The sequence below is a fragment of the Scyliorhinus canicula genome, chromosome 1 (assembly GCF_902713615.1).
Source record: "Scyliorhinus canicula chromosome 1, sScyCan1.1, whole genome shotgun sequence".
Lineage (NCBI taxonomy): Eukaryota > Metazoa > Chordata > Chondrichthyes > Carcharhiniformes > Scyliorhinidae > Scyliorhinus > Scyliorhinus canicula.
Window position 1 is genome coordinate 28,465,538 of NC_052146.1, and position 25,599 is coordinate 28,491,136.

The 25,599-nt window shown below is 44.4% G+C and overlaps 1 protein-coding gene across 1 annotated transcript in view; it reads left to right on the forward strand.

The window, feature by feature from the left end:
- Positions 1-25,599, forward strand: part of LOC119953538 — a 298,044-nt gene that overhangs the window by 259,808 nt on the left and 12,637 nt on the right. Inside the window, exons 6-11 of the mRNA XM_038777951.1 lie at positions 10,149-10,345; positions 11,368-11,638; positions 14,092-14,260; positions 17,625-17,743; positions 19,795-19,934; positions 20,149-20,224. Of these exons, the coding sequence (XP_038633879.1) occupies positions 10,149-10,345; positions 11,368-11,638; positions 14,092-14,260; positions 17,625-17,743; positions 19,795-19,934; positions 20,149-20,224 (972 nt within the window). The remainder of the gene's footprint in view (positions 1-10,148; positions 10,346-11,367; positions 11,639-14,091; positions 14,261-17,624; positions 17,744-19,794; positions 19,935-20,148; positions 20,225-25,599) is intronic.

The window sequence follows — 25,599 nt, forward strand, 5'->3', positions numbered from 1 at the left end:
CCACCAGCACAGAATTTTGGTAAGAATGTCAGCTTGGATCACCCTACATTTTGGGAGTATTAACTTGTAGAGTTATCTGGAAATAAGCTCAGAGTGATAGGTTGGCTCTGCTATATCTCATTAATGAGTTAAATCTGCTGTTCAGTTTTCGATACTGCCTTGGGGTGCTCATACTGGAAACATGTTAGCAAGTACAACATGGACAGTTGCCATCAGGCTCCAGTCTTTTATTTGCCATATCTTTTTCAAACTATCCTGACTCAAAACCTTTTCCCACTTATCTCCCTTGCCCTTACAAGGAGGATAGTAACTAGATAATGAGCAGGTTTGTGCCCTGGCTAGGCACAGAGCAGGTACCAGGAGCATGTGGGTAGCATAATACATCATAAAATGTGAGTGTATTACCACCACATGCCAAAACAATAGCATTGCCTTACCTAGAATGATGATTCCACCACTGAGTCATGTGGAGAATTCTCTGCACATTTCTTGACTGCCTTGAAACCCAATCATTTCAAATGCTGAATATGGCAGCACGCTGGCGCAGTGGTTAGCACCGCTGTCTCACGGCGCTGAGGACCTGGCTTCGATCCCGGCCTCGAGTCACTATCCGTGTGGAGTTTGCACATTCTCCCCGTGTCTGCGTGGATTTCACCCCCACAACCCAAAGATGTGCAGGAAAGGTGGGCTGGCCACGCTAAGTTGCCCCTTAATTGGGGGGAAACAAAATAATTGGGTACTCTAAATTTATTTTTTAAAACACATTTCAGATGCTGAATTCTGTGCTGTTATTTTACTCCACCCATATAGCAGGAAGTTGAAAAGAATTGATTGGCAGATCATTTTAAACCACACCTGATTTTACTTTCTCTTTACCATGGAATAAAATATACACAGTCAATTCGATCCCATCAGATTCCAACTGGGAGAGTAGGAGTTGAAATAAGCCTGCCACATTTTGGAACATACCCTCTGACACCAAGGCTCCAGGAAATGGATTGGCGCATCTATTCTCTCTTCCTCCTAGTTTTCCCACTGGCTATAATAACAGGTATCAACATTGTCTTAGTTGTTTCAGTATGTAATAATGAAATGAAATGAAAATGAAAATCGCTTATTGTCACGAGTAGGCTTCAATGAAGTTACTGTGAAAAGCCCCTAGTCGCCACATTCCGGCGCCTGTCCGGGGAGGCTGGTACGGGAATCGAACCGTGCTACTGGCCTGCTTGGTCTGCTTTAAAAGCCAGCAATTTAGCCTTGTGAGCTAAACCAGCCCCTCAATAATAATCGCTTATTTTCACGTCTTATTGTTATGTCGAAGTGGTAAATGAAGGGCTGGTTTAGCACAGTGGGCTAAACAGCTGGCTTGTAATGCAGAACAATGCCAGCCGTGCAAATTCAATTCCCGTCCCGGCCTCCCTGAACAGGCACCGGAATGTGGCGACTAGCGGCTTTTCACGGTAACTTCATTGAAGCCTACTTGTGACAATAAGCAATTATTATTATTATTATGACGAACCTGCCTTACAAAAAACTAAATATTGTGGATTCTGCAATTTAGAAATGAAACTGTATTTGCTGGAAATACCCAGATGCTGGAGATAGCATCTGTGGAGAGCAAAACTGAGTGTACACTTGTGATGAAAGGTCATTCATCTGCAAGTTTAACTCTTTTTCCACAGTTGCTGCCTGCCTTGGTGAGTATTTACACCAGTTTCTGTTTTTCTGCAGCCCTCTTGACGCTGACATGTTGAAATCCAGTACAATGTACCAAGCCAATTCATTAGCAACCATCTACTCTGGATCCTCATATGAGGGGCTTTGATGAAGAGACAGTGCCCACTATATAAGACACTATTCAAGTGTCTATTCTCCATCCCCAACTCAAAATGGAAATCCTTCATCATCCTGTCTTTCTCTTTTTCAAAATGGTAGACTGGCTGGAATCTTCAATATTTAAATTTAAAACAGGCTTTCCATATTTACTATCATCTCAATTTCCTTGCCATTTTTTAAAACCTCCCATTGCAAACTCGCTGTTTCTTTAACCCTTGAGTACCCAATTAATTTTTTCCAATTAGGGGGCAATTTAGCGTGTTCAATCCACCTACCCTGCACATCTTTGGGTTGTGGGGGCAAAACCCACGCAGACACAGGGAGAATGTGCAAACTCCACATGGACAGTGACCCAGAGCCGGGATCGAACCTGGGACCTCGGCGCCATGAGACTGCAGTGCTAACCGCTGTGCCACCGTGCTGCCCTTCTTGAGGCTCTTTTAGTTACTTGAAATGATCTTTTGCATCATTCAGCAATGAAAGTCACTGATGATTCCACACTACTCTGTTGTTTATTTTCTTTCCCGTTCCTTTTTTTCAATCATTATGCTTATTTATCCCTTATTCTTCAGCATGAAAAAAGGTATGAGCACTGTGTTTCTAACTCATTTTGTTTTATTTCAGATTTTCAACTTTCACTCCCTATTTTAGTGTGCGCAGTAAACTTCACCAAAATACTGATACTGGCCATTTTATGTCAATTAGATCAAGCTGGGGTCTGAGCATTGACTCCTGCAAGAGCCCACACAATGCCTTTCATTCCTGATTTTTTTTTCCTCAAACCACCTTTGTGTTCATTCTAAGTTTTGCTTGCAGCACCTGTGGTGTTTTTAGCTTCAAGACTTTTTGTGTGGAACTTGGGGGGAAAGTTTTCTAAAGTTTCGTAAAATTCCCAGTGACCTGTAGAGGAGTTCCACAATCTACCCATATCCCTGAAAGTCATTTGTAATGGAGGATATTTCCCTTTCATCTGCTCATTATCACAATGTTCGTGGGACTTGATTGTGTGCAAGTTGGTGGCTAAGTTCCTTACATTACAATAGTGACTACACTTCCTAAGCATATCATAATCTTTATAGCACTTTGGGATGCCCTGATGTTATGAAAGGCATGATATGAATGCAAGTCTGCCTTAAATCATGCTGACTGTTTATCTAGTTTTACATAACTCTCAAGTAGAGTAACTCGCTAACCTCATGCACCAATTATGAGGCATTTATGACAGCCCAATGAAACGACACTCTGTCCTTTCCAGCAATAACAACGTACATATTTACACAGTCAAATAAGCCTAGAAGCTACCCTAAACAAAAAGCAAAACAAGTGTAGTTCTTTGAAATCTGAAATCTAGAGTCTGTCAACATCTGTGGAGAGAGCAAATTAGTTACTGTTTCGTACGGAGATCCACATTTTCTAAATATAGATGCTATTGCCAAGCCTAAGTTTTTTTCCGCAGTTATCATGGTAATTATCATAAATGGTGAACTTTGTTAAGGCACAAGTCAGGAGTGTGATGGAACGGTCTCCACTTGCTTGGATTTTTCATTTCATTTCTGGGACGGGAGTGTCGCTGGTTAGGCCAGCATTTATTGCTCATCCCTAGTTGTCCTTCAAAAGGTGGTAGTGAGTTGCCTTCTTGAACCGCCGCAGTCCTTGAGGTATAGGTACACCCACTGAGCTGGAGGGAGTTCCAGGATGTTTCCCCAGAGACAGAGAAGGAATGGCGATATATTTCCAAGTCAGGGTGGTGAGTGACTTGGAGGGGAACCTCCAGGTAGTGGGGTTTCCAGGGAGCTGCTGCTCTTGCCCTTCTAGGTGGTAGTGGTCGTGGGTTTGGAAAGTTGTCTAAGGAACCTTGGTGAGTTACTGCAGTGCATCTTGTAGATGGTAGACATGGCTGCCAGTGTTCATCAGTGGTGGAGGGTTAGAATGTTTGTGGAAGGGGGAGCAATCAAGTGGGCTGCTTTGCCCTGGATGGTGTCGAGCTTTTTGAGTGCTGTTGCAGCTGCACCTATCCAGGCAAGTGGAGAGTATTCCATTACACTCCTGACTTGTGCCTTGTAAATGGTGGACAGGCTTTTGGTGGTGGGGGGGGGGGGGCACAGGAGGTGGGGGGGGGTGCCCAGGAGGGGGGGGGGTGGTGCCCAGGAGGTTGGGGGGGGGGGGGTGTCCAGGAGGTTGGGGGGGGGGGGGTGTCCAGGAGGTTGGGGGGGGGGGGGTGCCCGGGAGGTGGGGGGGGGGGGGGGTGGTGCCCAGGAGGTGGGGGGGTGCCCAGGAGGTGAGTTACTCACCGTAGGATTTCTCGCCTTTGACCTACCTGGGTAGCCACAGTATTAATGTGGCTAGTCCAGTTCAGTTTCTGATCAATGGTAACCCCCCAGGATGTTGATTGTGGGGGATTCAGCGATGGTAGTGCCATTGAATGTCAAGGGGTGGTGGTTAGATCCTCTCTTATAGGATATGGTCATTGCCTGGCGCTTGTGTGGCACGAATGTAAATTGCCACTTGTCAGCCCAAGCCTGGATATTGTCATTTGGACATGGACTGCTTCATTATCTGAGGAATCGCGAATGGTGCTGATCATTGTGCAGTCTTCCGCAAACATCTCCACTCCTGACCTTATGATGGAAGGGAGGTCATTGGTGAAGCAGCTGAAGATGGTTGGGCCTTTTCCTGCAGTGATGGCCTGGAGCTGAGATGATTGATCTCCAACCACCACAACCATCTTCCTTTGTACCAGCTATGACTCCAACCAGTGGAGAGTTTTCCTCCTGATTACCATTGATTCCCAGTTTAGCTAGGGCTCCTTGCTGTCATACTCAGTCAAATGCTGCCTTTATGTCAAGGACAGTCACTCTCACTTCACCTCTAGCATTCAGCTCTTTTGGCCACATTTGAACCAAGGCTGTAATGAGATCAGGAGCTGAGTGACCCTGGCAGAACCCAAACGGAGCCCCCATGAGCAGGTTATTGCTGAGTCAGAGCTGCTTGATAGCACTGTTGATGACTCGTTCCATCACTTTGCTGATGATGCAGAGTAGACTGATAGGCGGTAATTGGCTGGGTTGGATTTGTCCTGTTTTTTGTGTACAGGACACACCTGGGCAACTTTCCATATTGCTGGGTAGATGCCAATATTGTAGCTGTACTGGAACACAATAAGTTCTGGAGCACAAGTCTTTACTAGTATTGCCGGGATATTGTCAGGGCCCGTAGCTTTTGCAGTATCCAGTACATTCAGCCGTTTCTTGATATCCCGTGGAGTGAATCTTATTGGCTGAAGACTGACATCTATGATGCTGGGGATCTCTGGAGGAAACCGAGATGGATCATCCATCCGGCTCGGCTCCAAAAACACTTGAGAAGAGCAGCACCGTCCAGGTCGAAGCAATCCACTTGATCTGTATCCACCAACTTAACATCCACTCCCCGGCAGCACTGTGGCGCAATGAATTGGGTACTCTAAATTTATTTTAAAAAACATTCACTCCCTCCACCACCGACACAGTGGCAGCAGTGTGTACCATATATGCAACATGCAATGCAGCAACTCACCAAGGCTCCTTGGACAACACTTTCAAAACCCAATATCTCTACAAGGACAAGGGCAGCAGACATATGAGAACACCACTCACTTACAGGTCACCTCCAAACTATATCCTATACTGACTTTGGAATATATCGCTGTTCCTTCACTGTCAATGTTTCAAAATCCTTCAACTCCCTTCCTAATGGCATTCCCAAAATCATTTCATGTGGGAGCTTTTGAGCTTAATTTGTTGTAAGTCCCAGAGTGGGGGACGCATTGCATCATTCAGGCCCCAATGATTTTTTTGTTGTATTGATCTTTTTCGTTCAATCGAGTCCAGGTAAGACTATTAGAACTGGATAATGAAGAAAGATGAGTGTTGCAGATCTACAGAACTGAATCAACCTGTTGTTATTATCGACTATAAAACATAGTGATTCTTTGAGAAATCACGGAAAATGAGAGAAGTTTATGAAGTTTAATTTTACCAGTGGTGGTAAGCAGAGTGAGGTGAGCTGATGGCCGCAGTAAGTGGTTGTGTCAGGCAATTTGGAAAGATTTGACTTCAATTTAGTTTTCCTGTCTAGTTAAAACGATGTAAAAAGAGGTGCTGGGAAGGTGCTGTGTCACCTAAGGAAACACAATCTATGAGTCTCCAGTTCAAACATGTTTTATGCCTCCAAAGTATACTGCTTTGTGGCCGGTATACACCTTGTGCTGCCTTATTATGTATTTTCTTTTATTCCCTTTTCTTTCCATGTACTTGATGATCTGTTGAGCTGCTCGCAGAAAAATACTTTTCACTGTATCTCGGTGCACGTGACAATAAACAAATCCAATCCAGATCTGTCATCCTTACCTGGTCTGGCCTACATGCCATGTGGTTGACTCTTAACTGCCCTCAAGGGCAATTAGGAATGGGCAAGAAATGTTGGCACAGCCTGTGACGCCCACATTCCATGAATGAATAAATAAAAAATTCTTGAGCATAGATCAAAATAGTCTTATGGACTTGGGGTACAGACCACTAGGTAAGCCGAGGAGTTTATTGTGGAGAGTTTTGATTAACTTCTACATGATCCAAGGCAAAAAAGATAGCAGAAAGTCAATGTTATTGGTTCAGAGTCAGGTTACTGTTGTGTACCAGTGGATAGGGCAACAGTGTGGCATCACTTCAAATGGAGAGTGATGGGGGAGAGAAAAGAGAGTAGGACACACATAGCAGAGTAATATACTTCACAGAACAGGAGTACATGTAACAAATCAACACTTTGCAGACTGTAGCCATAGTATGTATTGCCGGCCATATAATACATAGACAGCTACAAAATAAATGGTACCTTCTTCAGTGTTAGACTGTGCTCAGTGTTGTGGCTTTTTGCAAATGAACCTGAACTCGGGGACAAAAGAGCTACTATTTGCATTTTATGAATTCGGGTCATACTTCTGCTTTATTAAGCTGCCCTCCTATTTTAAATAAAAAAAACTACAGATCCTCTCCAGCCTACTTCACATGGACTGCTGTTGAATATGTATTGAGGATAAGGGTCTCATAAGCACTTTGTGGATATGGTGCTGTACACTTCATAGGTGAGCTCTTCACTCTCTGGTCAATTGGCATTTACAGCAGTACCAAGTGGGTGCTCATGAGTTGCTGTGATGAGGACGTTTGTTCCTGTATTCCTGGGATCTGGTAATGAGGGTATTTGTGCAGTAATGAAGATGGGTAGAGATGGCTTTCTCTTCACTTTCAGCTGTGTTTAGCAAATAATATGTGTTGCAGACACTAAGCCTGACACTTTAGGAAAATTAATTAAGTTGCAACTCTCCAAACTTATTTCACAGCGACACCTTTTGCTAGCATGAAAGTTTGAGAGGTGAGCGATGAACATGCTGATCCAGTATATCACCCGTTGTTGTTGGGATGGTGGTATCAATGATAGTTGTGTCATTGGGAGATGCTGGAAGTTCAAATGCAGTTGCCGAGAGTGAAATAATCGATAACCATAGAATAAGGGAAAGCCGCAATGTTATATAACCAGATGTGTAAATAGAGGGAGTGCAGTGTTATTTAAAGGTATATCGACATAATAACTTGGACACAAGTAATACATTGGCGAGAAAAAGCTGATTTAAGGGACTGAGGACTAAAATAGTTTCTGGAAAAACCAAGAAATTGAGAAACAGTGGAAAGCAATTTTGCTTTTGTGTTAGATATGTGGAGAACCTTGATTCGACCACGATTGGAGTAAGGTGTAAAAGGGATTTCCTCGGATGAATCCAGAATTTGAGAGCATGTACAATTCAAGAAAGATTGAACAACTGTGGCTCTTGAAAAGACGAACTGAGGGGTGACCTGTATTAAAGATTTTCAGGTTTTTTTTATTCGTTCATGGGAAGTGGGCATCGCAGCTGTGCCAGCATTTATCGTCCATCCCTAATTGCTTTGGATGGGGCAGTTAAGAGTCAGCCACATTTCTGGGTCTGGAGTCACATATAGGCCAGACCAGGTAAGGATGGCAGACTTCCTTCCTTAAAGGACATTAATTAGAAAGAATATTAGATGGATTTTTACAACAATCGACAATGGTTTCATGGTCATCATTAGACTTTTTTAAATTCCAGATTTATATTGGGGCTGGTTTAGCTCATAAGGCTAAATCGCTGGCTTTTAAAGCAGACCAAGCAGGCCAGCAGCACGGACGGTTCGATTCCCGTACCAGCCTCCCCGGACAGGCGCCGGAATGTGGCGACTAGGGGCTTTTCACAGTAACTTCATTGAAGCCTACTCGTGACAATAAGCGATTTTCATTTCATTTCATATTGAATTCAAATTTCACCATCTGCAGTGGTGGGATTTGAACCTGGTCCCCAGAGCATTAGCCTGGGTCTCTGGATTACTAGTCCAGTGACAATACCACTATGTCACCACCTCCGCAGTTTGATTGGTTAGAGAAGATATTTCCACTTAGGGTCAAGACCAGAACCAGGGGCTATCAATATAAGATAGCTGCTAATTAATCCAGCAGGGAAGTCTTTATCCAGAGAATGGATTTTCTTTCATTCCTTCACGGGATGTGGGCGTCACTGGTTAGGCCAACATTTATTACCCATTCCTAATTGCCCTTAAGATGGTTGTGGTGCGCTGCCCTCTTGAAACACTGCAGTTCCTGTGGTGTAGGAACACGCAGAGTGCTGTTAGGGAGGGAGCAATGGTGAACGAATACTGCTATATTTCCAAGTCAAGATTGTGTGTAACTTGGCGGGGAATTTGGAGGTGGTTGTGTTCCCAAGTTCTGCTGCCCTTGTTCTTCTAGATGGTACAGGTTGTGGGTTTGGAAGGTACTGTCAAAGGAGTCTTGGTGAGTTGTTGCCGTGTACCTTGTAGATGATAATCACTGCTGCCACTGTGAATTGGTGGTGGAGGAACTGGATGTAACTGGTGGGCAGCTTTGACCTGGATGGTCTCAAGCTTTTAAAAAAAATTTAGAGTGCCCAATTCTTTTTTTTAACCAATTAAGGTGCAATTTAGCGTGACCAATTCACCTACCCTGCACATCTTTGGGTTGTGGGGGTGAGACCATGCAAACACTGAGAGAATGTGCAAACTCCACATGGACAGTGACCCGGGGCCGTTATCAAACCTGGGACCTCGGCGCCACGAGGTAGTGCTAACCACTGCACCACCTCACCACCCTAGTCAAGTGTTGGATATATACTCATCCATACAAGTGAAGAGTACTTCATCACATTCCTGACTTGGGACATGCTTTGGGGAGTCAGGAGCTGAGTTACTCTTTGCAGAATTCCCAGTCTCTGACCTGATCTTGTAGCCACAATATTTATTCGGCTAATCCAGTTTAGTTTCTAGTCACCAGGATGTTGATAGTGGGGTTTCAGCATCGGTAATGACGTTGAACATCATGGGGCAATGGTTAGATCCTCTCTTGTCAGAAATGGCCATTGCCTGGCACTTGTGTGGGGTGAATGTTACCTGCCACTTACCAGCTCAAGCCTTGATATTATCCAGCTTTTAGAATGCTTCAGTATCTGATGAGTCATGCATGGTGCTGAACATTGTGCAATCATCAGCGAACATCCCCACTTCTGACCTTACGATGGTGGGAAGGTCAATGATGATTGGGTCTCAGACACTATCATAAGGAACTCCTGCAGTGATGTCCTGGAACTGAGATGATTGACCTCCAGTAACAAACACCATTTTTCTTTGTTTGAGACATGGCTTCAGCCAGTGGAGAGTTTTCCCCCCAATTCCCATCAACTCCAGGTTTTCTAAGGATCCTTGATGCCACACTCAAATGCTGCCTTGATGTTGAGGGCAGCCATTTACGCCTCGACTTTGTCCATGTTTGGACTAAGACTCTAATGAGGTTGGAAGCTGAGTGGCTCTGGTGGAATGTGGAATTCATGACAACATGAATAGTTGAGGTGAACAGCACAGAGGCACTGAAGGCTAGATAAATACATGAAGGTGAAAACAAAAAAGTGGATGGGGTTGGTTGAAGAAGGGTGAGAGCATAGACACTGGCGTGGACCTGTTCAGCTGAATTCTGTTTTTTGCTAAATATATTATGTAAAGTAATCCTATATTATAGTGCTTCCTATTCCCATACCAGCCGCCCCGAACAGGCGACGGAATGTGGTGACTAGGGGCTTTTCACAGTAACTTAATTGAAGCCTACTTGTGACAGTAAGCGATTATTATTATTAATAATGTTGTTATTATTATTATTCTAACACTCTCGTCTTTATTTCATTTCAGGACAGGGTGAAGCAGTGCTGTATAGGCCCTTCCGCAAAGGCTAAGGACACCGATGACCTAATACAAGAGAGTGGCCAATTTTGCAACTGTGAGGAGAGAGATCAATACGGCACATACGAGGAGAGAAGTTCCAGCACAAATGATGAAGTTGATCCGTGCGACACACGCCAAGAGCACAAATACAGCAAGCATGAAATGTAAGAGCTTCAAGGCTGTTGCATAAATGTCAGAATACTTTGAATAATGAGACAAGAGCTGTGATTGAAGCCATGTACGCTTGTGGAACAACGGTTTGTGGTCACTACCTAATTCTGAAGCTACCTCTTGGTTTGCTTAAGAGTGCTAACTCCACTGGTCAATTTGCTGGTGGGAGGGCTGCAGGACTTGCTTTGTTGCCATTCCCTATTAATGGAGAGCGTTGCTTCTTAGTCAATGGGTATCTCTGCCAACAAGGCATCCATCCAACAGCAACAATTATAGGGGCACCAAATTAATACTGATTTTATATTCTTGGTGATGAAGTTTACAAAATGTGGTGAGGAGAAAATGAAGTTGTGTCCTTAAAATGTGTGGGTGGGATTCCTGGTAACTTTAGTCGTCAAAATCCCTAAGGAATTGAGGCATAACAAACCATAATGTATTTTATTTGATCTTGATGTGTACAGAGTTAATACTTGGGCTGCTACAGCTACGCCAGACAAGGAAGAGGGAAAATGCAGGTTGGGATTCCAGCTTCTGATTGTAATATTTTCCCCGGATGAATAAAGTGTCTTTGGACATTAGTTGAAGCTGGTGATCAGGCTTGGTCCGAATGGTCCTCCACATCCAAATGTTCTACTGCCACTCCAGGCTCATCTAGGAAGAATGGACATTTGGGTGAGGCAATTGTCAGGTCCCATGACACCATATCTTAAAAAGGAACAGCATTCAAAAAAGTGTGAAATAATTCTCCTCAAAAAAATTGCAGTAGCAATCATTTGCTCTGTCTTGAAATGTAGCTTCTAGCTGATATGTTACAAAAGCAAATTGAGTTATTGAGAGCTTCTCAAGCTTTCATTGCCTTCCAAAATATGCTACTCTTTGGAAAGGCAGGATTGGGCTTGAATTGCAAACTGTACGACACAAAAAAGCTAAAAACTTTCCTGCAGTTCTGGTCAATTAAAAAGAAGCTCATTAAATGTTTTCCTGACCAATTATCTGTCGTTTTATTCAATTGCAGCTATAGGCCAGTATCGCCCTGCAAGGAACCCAGCACTATTCCGGCTGCCTGCCCCAGAAAGGAATATGTACAAAGCCGAGTTTCAATGTCCTCTCAGTCAGAGTTGACCCCCACCAGCGAGCATCATCTGAGCTTCTTCCAGGACCCAAGAAGTATCAATTATGGCCTTTCAAGTTTTGAACTGGAATCGCCAGATGATACAGACAGTTTGCAATCCACTGACCCAGGTACACAAGTTGGTCCAACTCCCCATGGATTCTCATTTTTGGAGGTAAGCAAAGGTGCCTACTCGTAGGAATCGGGCAAGGTTGAAAATAATTCTTTGTATATTTTTCTTGAGCACCACTAAAAGCAAACTTCAACCCCTCAGCCAAACAGTCAGAGCGGGGAGAATACACCCACAGAACAGAAGAAAGAACACCAAAAAAAACACACAAAAACCCAGTGGAAAAAAAAATCAAAAAAAGATCCCAGTCCACGCCATCCAAGTCTAAATCCCAAACTCATCTCAGTCCCGATCATCAGTCTTCACGAACACCTCTGCATTCTCAAAATAGAAGTCCTTTGAGTTGTGAGTTACTCTCGGCTTTGCCAGTTAGACCACTCCAAACCTCACACCACTGCTGGACAACGCTGCCTTCACCCGACCATAGATCACCTCTTCTTGCCAATTCCGCCCTAAGATCTTGGTATATATGAATACCAATGCCTTCCCACTTCACGTCTCGCTTCTGCTTCGCCCAGCTCAAAACCTTCTCCATCACCTGGTAAGTGTGGAAGAGTCTAGGATTACCCTTGGTGGCTCATTCGTTTTGGGCTTCAACTGGAGCGACATGTCCACAAAGTACTCAGTTGGCCTCTGAGCATCCACCCCCTCTGGCAAGCCCACGATCCTCAAATTCTGTCTCCTCAACTTGTTCTCCAGGTCCTCCTCCTTTGCTCTTCCCCCTTTATTGACCTCCGCCACCTTTGTCAGCTCCTCGGCCAACAAGGTGAACTGGTCGCGATGCTACGATAATCCTGCCTCCACGCCCTTCGCCATCTTTCTGTGCTCCCGCACCTCCATCGATGTCTTCCTTAATGCAGCCTTTATTGGGGCAAGCAACCCCGCCACCCACTCTTTGAGTGAGGACATCATCTCTCTCTGATGCACCTCTAAAAGCTTGCTGAACAGCCTTTCACACCACCTCGGTCAAAAGTGCCAACCATACTGGGAGCGGCCCCACCCGACAAGCCAACACCCGTGACCTTTCCTGATGTTAGACTCACAGCAGCACTCCCCGGGGACTTTCGCTCGTCCCCTTCCTTCTCTGACTTCTCGACATTCCACCGATTCCTTCGAACTTCCCACACTGGCTCAACCAAAAGGTACCCCTGACCTATAGTAAAGCCTAAATCACCACTTTTACAACTTCCTCACGCAATGCATTCTGTAATACAAACCAGAAGATGGGCTGCCAACCTGGATTATCCTGGCGTGCCCAAGAATTAAATCTCGGGAGGTAGAATGAAACACCACGGAAGGGGACTGTTCAACCCATCACACGTATGTCTGCTTGAGAAAGAACTGTCCAATTTGTCCCATTCCCGGCTCTATCCCCACAGTGTTGTCAATGAGTCTCTTCAAATAATTATCCAATTCTCCGTTGAAAGTTAACAGCCATTCAGGAAATGTATTACGGATCACAACATTTCACTGTGTAAAAATGGTTTTCCTCATGTCACCCCTAGTTTTTCTGCCTGTCTCCATAAATCTGAGTCTTCTGCTTACTGACATTTCTGTCACTGGAGACAATTTCTCCATATTTTATCAAAATTCAACACTTTGATCAAATTTCCTCTTAATCTTTTCATGTCTATTGAGAACAAGCCTAGCTTCTTGAGTCTCTTCATTTAACTGAAGTTCCTCATACAATCCTGGTAAATCTCTTCTCTAATCTCTCTAAGGACTTGACATTCTTTTAAAAAGTGATGAACATTTTTTTTTCCCAATTAAGGGGCAATTTAGCACGGCCAATCCACCTACCCTCCACAGAGTTGTGGGGGTGAGACCCACGCAGACATGAAGAGAATCTGCAAACTCCACACAGGCAGTGACCCGGGGCCAGGATCGAAACCGGGTCCTTAGCACTGTGAGACAGCGGTGCTGACCACAGCGCCACCATGTCACCCCCTAGGACCATCTTATGATGGTTTACCCTAACTTCCTTGATTTTGTACTTTATGCCTCCATAAATAAAGCCAAAGATCCCATATGCTTTTTTTAAAAACATTTTTTCCTGCTGGGAATGTTTGATGTTGACATTTGATAGAATCCCTATAATGCAGAAAGATGCTATTCAGCCCATCGGCCCACCAACCCTTAGAATGAGCACTCTACCCATGCCCAGACCCCCTATCCCCTAACTCTATAACTTAACCTGCACATCTTTGGACTGTGGGAGGAAACCGCAGCACCCGGAGGAAACCCACGCAGACAAGGGAAGAACACACAAACTCCACACAGACCGTGACCCAATGCCGGAATTGAATCCGGGTCCCTGGCACTGTGATGCAGCAGTGCTAACAACTGTGCCACCCTCATTTGACATTAGATGCCATGTTTCATTCCCGAGCAATGACATCCTTTGTACTGATGAACTCAAAATGATTGATTATGGGATACGGTTATACAGAATTGAACTTGTAATTTGACTGCTTTCTTTCCCAATTTCCCTCCTCCAGCCTGTAAGCATGCTGGACAGTGGTGCCCAGAAGAGTCGGATACAGCTTCGCAAGAAAACAATCCGTCGAGCACCAACAAAACACAAGAAAGGCTCTGGAGACCAGACTGAGAGCATGTTCCCCGTCTTTCCAATGGGTGAAGATTCCTGGATGTACAAAGATTCCACAGGTAAATTGGTACTGGACTAGGTGAGGGACTGGATGAGTTTGACCAGTGAGAACAATAAGCATAGGATGTAGACCAGTCGGATTCCTTGTATGTAATGTTAAGAAATCTGCTGATGTTACCTGCAGAGTGTCTCTAAAACCCCAAAGGATAGTTTGTAACACTGGTTCTTAGCGGTGTATATTTGTTTTGAATAATGTGAGGAACAATGTACAACTCAATGAGGAACCGGTGCAGTTGTGTGAACAATCAATAAGGAATATTTGATCAAGTAAAAGAAAAGAAAAAAACGCCTCAAAAGCCTAATATACACTAGAGCACTGAAGTATAATTAACTAAAAACACCGTGCTATCTGAAATTACCTCTTGTTCCCATAATATGCCGATACCTGAACTCACCGAGACACCCCTTTTCCCAAGTAACATCCAATTTTACTAACTATATATAGGTCGAATCCAACTAATAGTTACCGCACAATATCACTTGGGTGATCAAGTCTGAGTAAACCTCTCAGCAAAGGCACAAAATTGTGTGTTTTATAGGAGAATATCTGTAATCTGCCATGGCTCTAAATGTTAGATGTGAGTCGGATCATAGATGGAGCTAGTGTTATAACAACCTGGGCGGGTGCGCGGTCAATTCCAGCCCCACAGAGCCTCGGAGTCTCAACATAAGTGAATTAACTAATGATTCGTATTTTAGGAAGATCTTTAACCCTTGACTGTTGCTATGAGTTACAGACACCAGATTTATAAGTAAAACATTGACAAACTATTAATAAAAAGGAGAAAAGATGAACATAAAAGGAAATAACTTGATAAACGTCCACTAGACTACCTAATACTAAGATCCTGTCCCACCTCTGCACAGACACCCACAAGATAAACACCATGTATGGGTTGGCAGGGAATAAAATGAAACCGGGATTAAAGTGGTAGACCTGAGATGAGTCTTCACTCTGTGGTTGCAGTCTCTGGGAATATGTTTATTCGAGAGGTTCAGGTAGGCACAATTCCATCCTTTGACCAGCAGATATTGCTTCACCTAGGAATTCCAGGTCAGTGCAGTTCTCATTGCCGGCCACCAGATGGTGCTGTACACAGGATGCTCAGGTTGGTGCACTTATGCCTTTTTACCACCAGATGGAGCTTTCGCCTCGTTGTGAGAACAATACAACTCTGATCCTGGAAATTAGCAGTTTTTAATTGCCTGATTTCTTTACAAAACTCTGGCGGCTTTATCACAAATGCTTCCGCCTTAAGCTTTAATTCAGGGACTGGTTTAGCACACTGGGAGGGGCTGGTTTAGCACAGAGGGCTAAACAGCTGGCTTGTAATGCAGAACAATGCCAGCAGCGCGTGTTCAAATCTCGTACCGGCCTCCCCGAACAGGCGCCAGAATGTGGCGACTAGGGGCTTTGCACAGTAACTTCATTGAAGTCTACTTGTGAAATGAAATGAAAATGAAAATCGCTTATTGTCACAAGTAGGCTTCAATGAAGTTACTGTGAAAAGCCCCTAGTCGCCACATTCCAGGGCCTGTTCGGGGAAGCTGGTACGGGAATTGAACCGTGCTGCTGGCCTGCCTTGGTCTGCTTTAAAAGCCAGAGATTTAGCCCACTGTGCTAAACCAGCCCCATACAATAAGCAATTATTATATTAATTCTTCAGCTGTTCCCAGCCCCTGTCACATACAGTTCGAAGGTTACTGCAAAACTTATTCTTTCACATGCAAGATCTCTTTCTCAGTTCTGTTGGGCTCTGTGATCCCTTTACACAGGAAAGTCTTCACAGATTTGGCAACAATGCTTCTTAAAAGCATTGGGACAGGGTGGGACAGGATCTTGGGATTAGGTAGCCTAGTGGACGTTTATCAAGTTATTTCCTTTTATGTTCAACTTTTCTCCTTTTTATTATTAAATAGTTTGTTAATGTTTTACTCAAAAAGAGAGAGGGAAAAGGAGAGACTTCAGGGTCTGAACAGAACTGAACAAAAGATCTAAAAGACCCACCTTCTTCCCTGAAAGTTTCTGACTGGCTGCACCAACAACAGGCCACAATAGGAAAATGTTGAAAGTTTTATACGCACTGATTGGCTCCTTGCCAAGTCTGTCAAACAACTTCACGGATTCTGCCACAGAACCTAAAGGGGATGTTTTGGACCAACCCATCTAAAAGGGGAGTTTTTCCAGTGTCCAAAGACTCCAATTTAAACAGAGATGTATATCAAAATAGACAGCAGGGCAGGGATTAAAAGAGAACACAGGACAGATAGACAACATCCTAACACTGGCCTGTCTGTTGAATAGAAATCTAGCCACCTTCTCCAATGAGGGTGCTAGCAGTTATAATCTTCAGTCTCTTTGAGGTTCCTCTCTGTGGATTCTGCTGTGTACCTCCCTCAAATTTCTGGCCTTTAGAAGTTATCATTTGTACAGCCTCACTGATCTCTGGTAAACAATGTTTCTGATATGGCCATTCGCATCTCAATGTCTTTAGACTCCTGCTAATCTTGTTACTGGGAAAATTGCATCTCAGTATTCCTCTAGGTGTCTGCTAATCTTGTTACTTTTCTGTTATTTTATTTTCACGTGCACTGTTAATCTTGTTAACCTCCCACATTCCTAACAATAACCAAACACAAAATCAAAATAGTGTAGAGGTTGGAAATTTCAAAAATGCTGGAAATACTCAGCAATCAGGCAGCATTTATAGATATAGGAAGAGTTAATATTTCAGATTGCTGACACTTCATTAGATTTTCTATCAAAGAGTTACTGACCTGCAACGTTAATTTTGTTTCTTTGTCAAAGGGGCCATCTTGAGTATTTCCAGAATTTACTGCTCGTGCCCCAGGAGTTGGTGTATTCATCCACCTTTACCCAAACTGCATTATGAGCTGGATTGGATATATATTTAATGAGAGAAAATTGGCAGAGACGGGCATGATAGCCGCAATGAGTTCTCCCCAAATGCTTCTGTCAGCTGTACGATCACTAATCTGTTCTGAACATCCATCAAGCGTGATTTCAATTGGTGTTACAGCAGCTCCTTATGCCATTGAATGGGAAGAAAAAGGTTCAATCCTGATTCCCCACGGGATAAATCTCAGTTGTACCATCATGGCAACTCCAAGCAGTCAAGGACTTGGGCTGTGTGTGAATGTTGGGTGAGGGAAATATCTGGCTCAACTGTGATGGCCTTGTGAATGAAACTTTGCTGATATGTCCAATGCTCAGGCATGAGTAATGGTGTCTTAAACACATTTCTGAGGACAAGGAACCTGGGAAATGAAGGGGAAAAGGGGCATTTGCACATTTTTCTCACTGTTGTACCAATTGCAGTTCCTCTAAACTTCTCTCATCAGAATCCAAGCCATCTGTAGGAAGTTTGGTTGATGAGGGTCCGAGTAGAACCCAGAAGCTGAAGATAACACCGTGTTCAAAAGTCGCAATGTTTCCTGGGATGGACCCCTCGGTACTAAAGGTAAAATGAGTTTCTTCTAGGTCGTCTACCATGCTAAAGAGGGCATAAATGTCACAGCACACTGTAATTCCTGGCTGATTCACCATTCCAACTTCAAGGCATTTTCCACTGTGTGAGACCTGCATTGATTAAGACTTGGGGAATCTAGTTCCATGATACAGTTTCATTCATTTCAAACAGAGAGATCCTGGCCAAGTGCAGACCAGGGGGGCACCTTGTGGTAAGTGAGGGAAGTGCAGAAAAAAAACATTCCTATATTTCCAAACACACTGTGTAAACTCGTACCTGCGGCAAAGGGGCCATACGCCCAATGTGCTCTTAGGTTTCCGCCAAAGCCAATCTATAATCAGCAGGTCAGGCAGCCTCTGTGGAGAAAAGTAACAAATCAACATTTCAGGCTAATGACCTTTCATTGGAACTGCTAATGAAATGTCATCAACTTGAAACATTAACTTGTCATTTTATTTACCCACAAAGCTCACCATCACCTTCTCAAGGGCACTTAGGGATGGGCAATAAATGCTGGCGCAGCCCGCAATGCCCCGAACCCATCTACGAATAAAAAAATCATGTTTCCAGCAATTTCTATTTTTATTATCAAATACTGGGATCCATCTCAAATTCTTTTGACTATGCCTTGTCACGGCAGTGCAGTGGTTAGCACTGCTGCCTCACGGCACCGAGGACCTGGGTTCGATCCCAGCCCCGGGTTACTGTCCATGTGGAGTTTGCACATTCTCCCCGTGTCTGTGTGGGGCGCACCCCCACAACCCAAAGATGTGCAGGGTAGATGGATTGGCCACGCTAAATTGCCCCTTCAAAATTTTTAAATTAAATTCTTTTGGCTATGTTTCAACAAATTATTCCAACCTTATTTAGATCTTTGGTGATGTTCCATTTAATGTAATGTATGTAATTTTGGACGTTATACTCTTCAAATGGACATTCGGCAGAGCACAGAGAACATTAAGGAGGATTTAACCAAGACTTTGGGTTCTAAGATTTAGAGACTCCGAGAACTACATTTTTTTTTTTGGAAATAAGCGATTGAGAAGAAATTACCCAGATTTAAAAGTGGGAATAATGGATAATGTTGGGAGGCACGGTAGCACAGTGGTTAGCACTGTCGCTTAACAGTGCCAGGGTCCCAGGTTTGATTCCCGGCTTGGGTCACTGTCTGTGCAGAGTCTGCACGTTCTCCCTGTGTCTGTGTCGGTTTCCTCCGGGTGCTCCCGTTTCCTCCCACAATTCCCGAAAGACGTGCTGTTGGGTCATTTGGACATTCTGAATTCTCCCTCTGTGTACCTGAACAGAAGCCGTAATGTGCCAACTAAGGGCTTTTCACAGTAACTTCATTGCAGTGTTAATGTAAGCCTATTTGTGACAATAAAGGTTTTAAAAACTAAATAAATAATATAGATGCAACTTGAGCTGCCAGCCGAAAACAAAATGAGATAGGAACTTTGTATGTCATTAACAACCATTGTGCAAAAATGGAGGTTCGAAGGATTTTTTTGTATCAAATAAACTCTCAGATAGAGCAATTAATACTGTCAATTAACACCTTAATTATGGATGAATCTGTGGAAAAGGATAGGATTTCAGATTGTAAAGATAAAAACCTCCATAACAGCTTGAGCTGCCGGGCTCATAGGAATGCACCGGATAAGAACTGGTCCTGCATGTATAATATAGAGTGCTAGGTTAGATACATGTTAGTTTTGTTTGATTTATTTTTGGGGGGGGCAGGGCGAATGTTTGCAAAACCATTCCTCCGGAGAGTAAATGAGTGACATGGAATACATGATGGATCAGCTTAAACAATGTCCTGATGTGTTTAACATCTTTCCTTGCTTATTGATTTTTTTTTTTTGTCAACATACTGTTGAGGTAAAGTGACTGTGATTCACACAAGGCTACCCTGACACAATTTAAGCCTGAATCATGCAGTCGCACACTTTTCACACAGCAACTGTTTTCTTCTGGTTTGAATGAATTGTACTCCACGTTAGCATCATGGTTATGGCTTTATTCCTACCTCTTTTTCCTAGGCTAGTCTCCGGAGAAACCGACAAGAGGAGGAGGATGATGATGATGAATCGAGCTGTGAGCAGCGTTGCAACTCTTGCACCCCTTCTTCTGCTCAGCATGAACTCAGAATGATATCAACTACAACTAGCAGAGTGGAAGGGTAAGAAAAGATTTTTAAGTGTATCGATGCTCTGTGTTCCAGTACAGGAGATGAATGTGTTCGAATTGTTTGGGTTTGGACAGTTTCAGGAGCTCAACAAGTGATGCAAAGTTAATCATGTATGTTAGCACTTCTTACTGCATTTTCAGTCATCTTTTATTCTCTGATGTATGTGATTGTGATGACACTTTGGCATTTCTATCCCTCCCTTTAGATCAGAGGAAATGCCTCCTCCGTGGTTACAGGAACTAAAATCAAAGAAACGATTGAGTCAGCATCACCCAGATAGGGTAAGACCTCATGAACTGCTGTGAACTTGCCACTCCATCCGTTCACCCAAATTTGATCCCCTGTTTAGTACTGTACGGATGAGAACAATTTGAAAATGGTGTGAGGTTTTGGTCTGGGCCCGGAAATCAGCCTCGTGCTTTCTCATTATGTGACGTCCAGCTACGTATGGACAAAATTAGGAAAGAAAGAGTAGCAATACCATGGTGTGGAAGGAGCCAGTCCTGGAGCAGGTTTCGGGTTGGGAGAGCAACAACATCCATTTGGTGTTATATTAGCACCGAACATCAGGCAAAAGCAGAAATAAAATTGCAAGAGTAAAGAGATCCAAGTGACATCCAGTGAAGAAAATGTCAGTATTTCGGCCATATGATCAGAGCTGAAAAACGCAGGGATCTCTTGTCGAGGGCAAAGTGGAGGACAGCAGAAAGAGGGGTCGACCCAGGTATAGGTGGATGATGGATGTCTCAGAGCGGATTGCAGATATGAGTTACAGTGAGTGTGTGGATGGTGCAAGGCAGTAGATCACTTGGTAGGAATGTCCAAGCAGGATAGGGTACTAGTTGCTTGCTTTGATGATTTAACAGCCGGTTCGCCAAGATGCAGTGGCTGGGCAATCTGTTACTCAGTCCTAACTGGACCAATTTTTTCAGGGAACTTGAACTTCCTTAACTGCATGAACAGCTGTCCTCTATTATTTATCATGTTTTGCCATGCCAAATCACCAATACTAATTTTTCTATGGAGTAACATTGGATTGAGTGGTGGGCGTGGAAGAGATTGTTAATGAAGTAGATTTTGAGGATTTGAAAAAGAATTACAACCAAGTGAACACAGAGCATCAGCATTGGCCACCCCCCATTGATGCTCTTCATGCTAATACCGGGCAGCACAGTGGTTAGCACTATGGCTTGACAGCGCCCGGTACGCAGGTTTGATTCCTGCTTGGGTCAGTGTCTGTGTGGAATATGCACGTTCTCCCTGTGCCTGCGTGTGTTTCCTCCCACAGTCGAAAGATGTGCAGGTTAGGTGAATTGGCCATGCTAAATTGCCCTTGGGTTAGATGGGATTGCTGGGTTACGGGGATAGGGTGGAGGTGTGGGCTTAAGTACGGTGCTCTTTCCAAGAGCCGGTGCAGACTCGATGGGCCGAATGGTCTCCTGCACTGTAAATTCTATGATTCTATGCTGAGGTGAGGGTCAGTGACGGCTGGGCAAATATTCAACATCCCTGAATTTCTGCACACTTTGTGCAATAAGTCTCGGGACAAGAGAGATGCTCAGAAACAAATAATTTAATGTGTGAAATTAAAATGTCCTAGTTGTGCAGTGTGGGTGCTGTTCTGAAAATGGTTGAAGAATATTGTTGGGACAGTATATCAGTCTGAAATGTATGTCAAGGCTAAAGTTGTTCCCAGGCTCTCCAGCGTGATAATGACTTGTTCACCAGGGCTTCTGCCGTCAGACCTTGATTCACAGATAGGAATCTTCCAAAGACATGAAATCCTGACACTTCTTGAAAACTATGTTTGCTCATGCACAAGCCTTGCATGTGCGCAGAGACAGCGATGTTATCATAGAACATAGAACGATACAGCGCAGTACAGGCCCTTCGGCCCACGATGTTTCACCGACATGGCAAGGCAAAAACTAAAGGCCATCTAACCCACACTATGCCATTATCATCCATATGCTTATCCAATAAACTTTTAAATGCCCTCAATGTTGGCGAGTTCACTACTGTTGCAGGTAGGGCATTCCACGGCCTCACCACTCTTTGCGTAAAAAACCTACCTCTGACGTCTGTCCTATATCCCCTCAATTTAACGCTATGTCCCCTCGTGCTAGCCACCTCCATCCGCGGGAGAAGGCTCTCACTGTCCACCCTATCTAACCCTCTGATCATTTTGTATGCCTCTATTAAGTCACCCTTAACCTTCTTCTCTCTAACGAGAACAACCTCAAGTCCATCAGCCTTTCCTCATAAGATTTTCCCTCCATACCAGGCAACATCCTGGTAAATCTCCTATGCACCCATTCCAAAGCTTCCATGTCCTTCCTATAATGAGGCGACCAGAACTGTACGTAATACTCCAAATGCGGCCGTACCAGAGTTTTGTACAGCTGCAACGTGACCTCACGGTTCCGGAACTCAATCCCTCTACCAATAAAGGCCAACACACCATAGGCCTTCTTCACAACCCTATCAACCTGGGTGGCAATTTTCAGGGATCTATGTACATGGACACCGAGATCCCTCTGCTCATCCACACTGCCAAAAATTTTACCATTAGCCAAATATTCCGCATTCCTGTTTTTCTTTCCAAAGTGAATCACCTCACACTTCTCTACATTAAACTCCATTTGCCACCTCTCAGCCCAGCTCTGCAGCTTATCTATGTCCCTCTGTAACCTGCAACATCCTTCCACACTGTCTACAACTCCACCGACTTTAGTGTCGTCTGCAAATTTACTCACCCAACCTTCTGTGCCCTCCTCTAGGTCATTTATAAAAATGACAAACAGCAACGGCCCCAGAACAGATCCTTGTGGTACGCCACTCGTAACTGAACTCCATTCTGAACATTTGCCATCAACCATCACCCTATGTCTTCTTTCAACTAGCCAATTTCTGATCCACATCTCTAAATCACCCTCAATCCCCAGCCTCCGTATTTTCTGCAATAGCCGACCGTGGGGAACCTTATCAAACGCTTTACTGAAATCCATATACACCACATCAACTGCTCTACCCTCGTCTACCTGTTCAGTCACCTTCTCAAAGAACTCGATAAGGTTTGTGAGGAATGACCTACCCTTCACAAAACCATGCTGACTATCCCTAATCATATTATTCCTATCTAGATGATTATAAATCGTATCTCTTATAATCCTCTCCAAGACTTTACCCACAACAGACGTGTGGCTCACCGGCCTATAGTTACCGGGGTTATCTCTACTCCCCTTCTTGAACAACGGGACCACATTTGCTACCCTCCAGTCCTCTGGCACTATTCCTGTAGCCAATGATGACCTAAAAATCAAAGCCAAAGGCTCAGCAATCTCTTCCCTGGCTTCCCAGAGAATACTGGGATAAATCCCATCAGGACTTATCTATTTTCACCTTGTCCAGAATTGCCAACACTTCTTCCCTAGGCACCTCAATGCCATCTATTCTAATAGCCTGGGTCTCAGCATTCTCCTCCACAACATTATCTTTTTCCTGAGTGAATACTGACGAAAAGTATTCATTTAGTATCTCGCTTATCTCCTCAGCCTCCACACACAACTTCCCACCACTGTCCTTGACTGGCCCTACTCTTACCCTAGTCATTCTTTTATTCCTGACATACCTATAGAAAGCTTTTGGGTTTTCCTTGATCCTACCTGCCAAAGACTTCTCATGTCCCCATCTTGCTCGTCTTAGCTCTCTGTTTAGATCCTTCCTCGCTTCCTTGTAACTATCAAGCGCCCCAACTGAAACTTCATGCCTCATCTTCACATAGGCCTCCTTCTTCCTCTTAACAAGAGATTCCACTTCTTTGGTAAACCACAGTTCCCTCGCTCTACCCCTTCCTCCCTGCCTGACTGGTACGTACTTATCAAGAACACGCAATAGCTGTTCCTTGAACAAGCTCCACATATCCAGTGTGCCCAACCCTTGCAGCCTACTTCTCCAACCTACACATCCTAAGTCATGTCTAATGGCATCATAATTGCCCTTCGCCCAGCTATAACTCTTGCCCTGCGGGGTATACTTATCCCTTTCCATCACTAACGTAAAGGTCACCGAATTGTGGTCACTGTTTCCAAAGTGCTCACCTACCTCCAGATCTAACACCTGGCCTGGTTCATTACCCAAAACCAAATCCAATGTGGCCTCGCCTCTTGTTGGCCTGTCAACATATTGTGTCAGGAAACCCTCCTGCACACATTGTATAAAGAACGACCCATCTAATGTACTCGAACTATATCTTTTCCAGTCAATATTTGGAAAGTTAAAGTCTCCCATAACAACTACCCTGTTACTTTCACTCTTTTCCAGAATCATCTTCGCTATCCTTTCCTCTACATCCCTAGAACTATTAGGTGGCCTATAGAAAACTCTCAACAGGGTGACCTCTCCTTTCCTGTTTCTAACCTCAGCCCATACTACCTCGGAAGAAGAGTCTCCATCTAGCATCCTTTCCGCCACCGTAATACTGTCCTTGACTAGCAGCGCCACACCTCCCCCTCTTTTGCCCCCTTCTCTGAGCTTACTAAAACACCTAAACCCCGGAACCTGCAACAGCCATTCCTGTCCCTGCTCTATCCATGTCTCTGAAATGGCCACAACATCGAAGTCCCAGGTACCAACCCATGCTGCCAGTTCCCCTACCTTATTTCGTATACTCCTGGCATTGAAGTAGACACACTTCAAACCACCTACCTGAACACTGGCACCCTCCTGCGAAGTCAAATCTGTGCTCCTGACCTCTATACTCCCAATCTCCCGTACCCCAAAACTACAATCCAGGTTCCCATGCCCCTGCTGAATTAGTTTAAACCCCCCCCAAAGAGCACTAACAAATCTCCCCCCCAGGATATTGGTGCCCCTCAGGTTCAGATGTAGACCATCCTGTCTATAGAGGTCCCACCTTTCCCAGAAAGAGCCCCAGTTATCCAGAAATCTGAATCCCTCCCGCCTGCACCATCCCTGTAGCCACGTGTTTAATTGCTCTCTCTCCCTATTCCTCGTCTCACTATCACGTGGCACGGGCAACAACCCAGAGATAACAACTCTGTTTGTTCTCGCTCTGAGCTTCCATCCTAGCTCCCTAAAGGCCTGCCTGACATCCTTGTCCCCTTTCCTACCTATGTCGTTAGTGCCAATGTGGACTACGACTTGGGGCTGCTCCCCCTCCCCCTTAAGGACCCGGGAAACACGATCCGAGACATCACGTACCCTTGCACCTGGGAGGCAACATACCAAACGTGAGTCTCTCTCGCTCCCACAAAATCTCCTATCTGTGCCCCTGACTATGAGTCCCCAATTACTAATGTTCTACTCCTTTCCCCCCTTCCCTTCTGAGCAACAGGGACAGACTCCATGCCAGAGGCTCGTACCCCATGGCTTACCCCTGGTAAGTCGTCCCCCCCACAAGTATCCAAAACGGTATACTTGTTACTGAGGGGAACGACCGCAGGGGGTCCCTGCACTGACTGCTTCTTCCCAGTCCCTCTTACAGTTACCCATCTATCTCTAGTCTTTGGTGTAACTACTTCCCTGAAGCTCCTATCTATGACCCCCTCTGCCTCCCAATGATCCGAAATTCATCCAGCTCAAGCTCCAGGTCCCTAACACGGTTTCTGAGGAGCTGGAGTTGGGTGCACTTCCC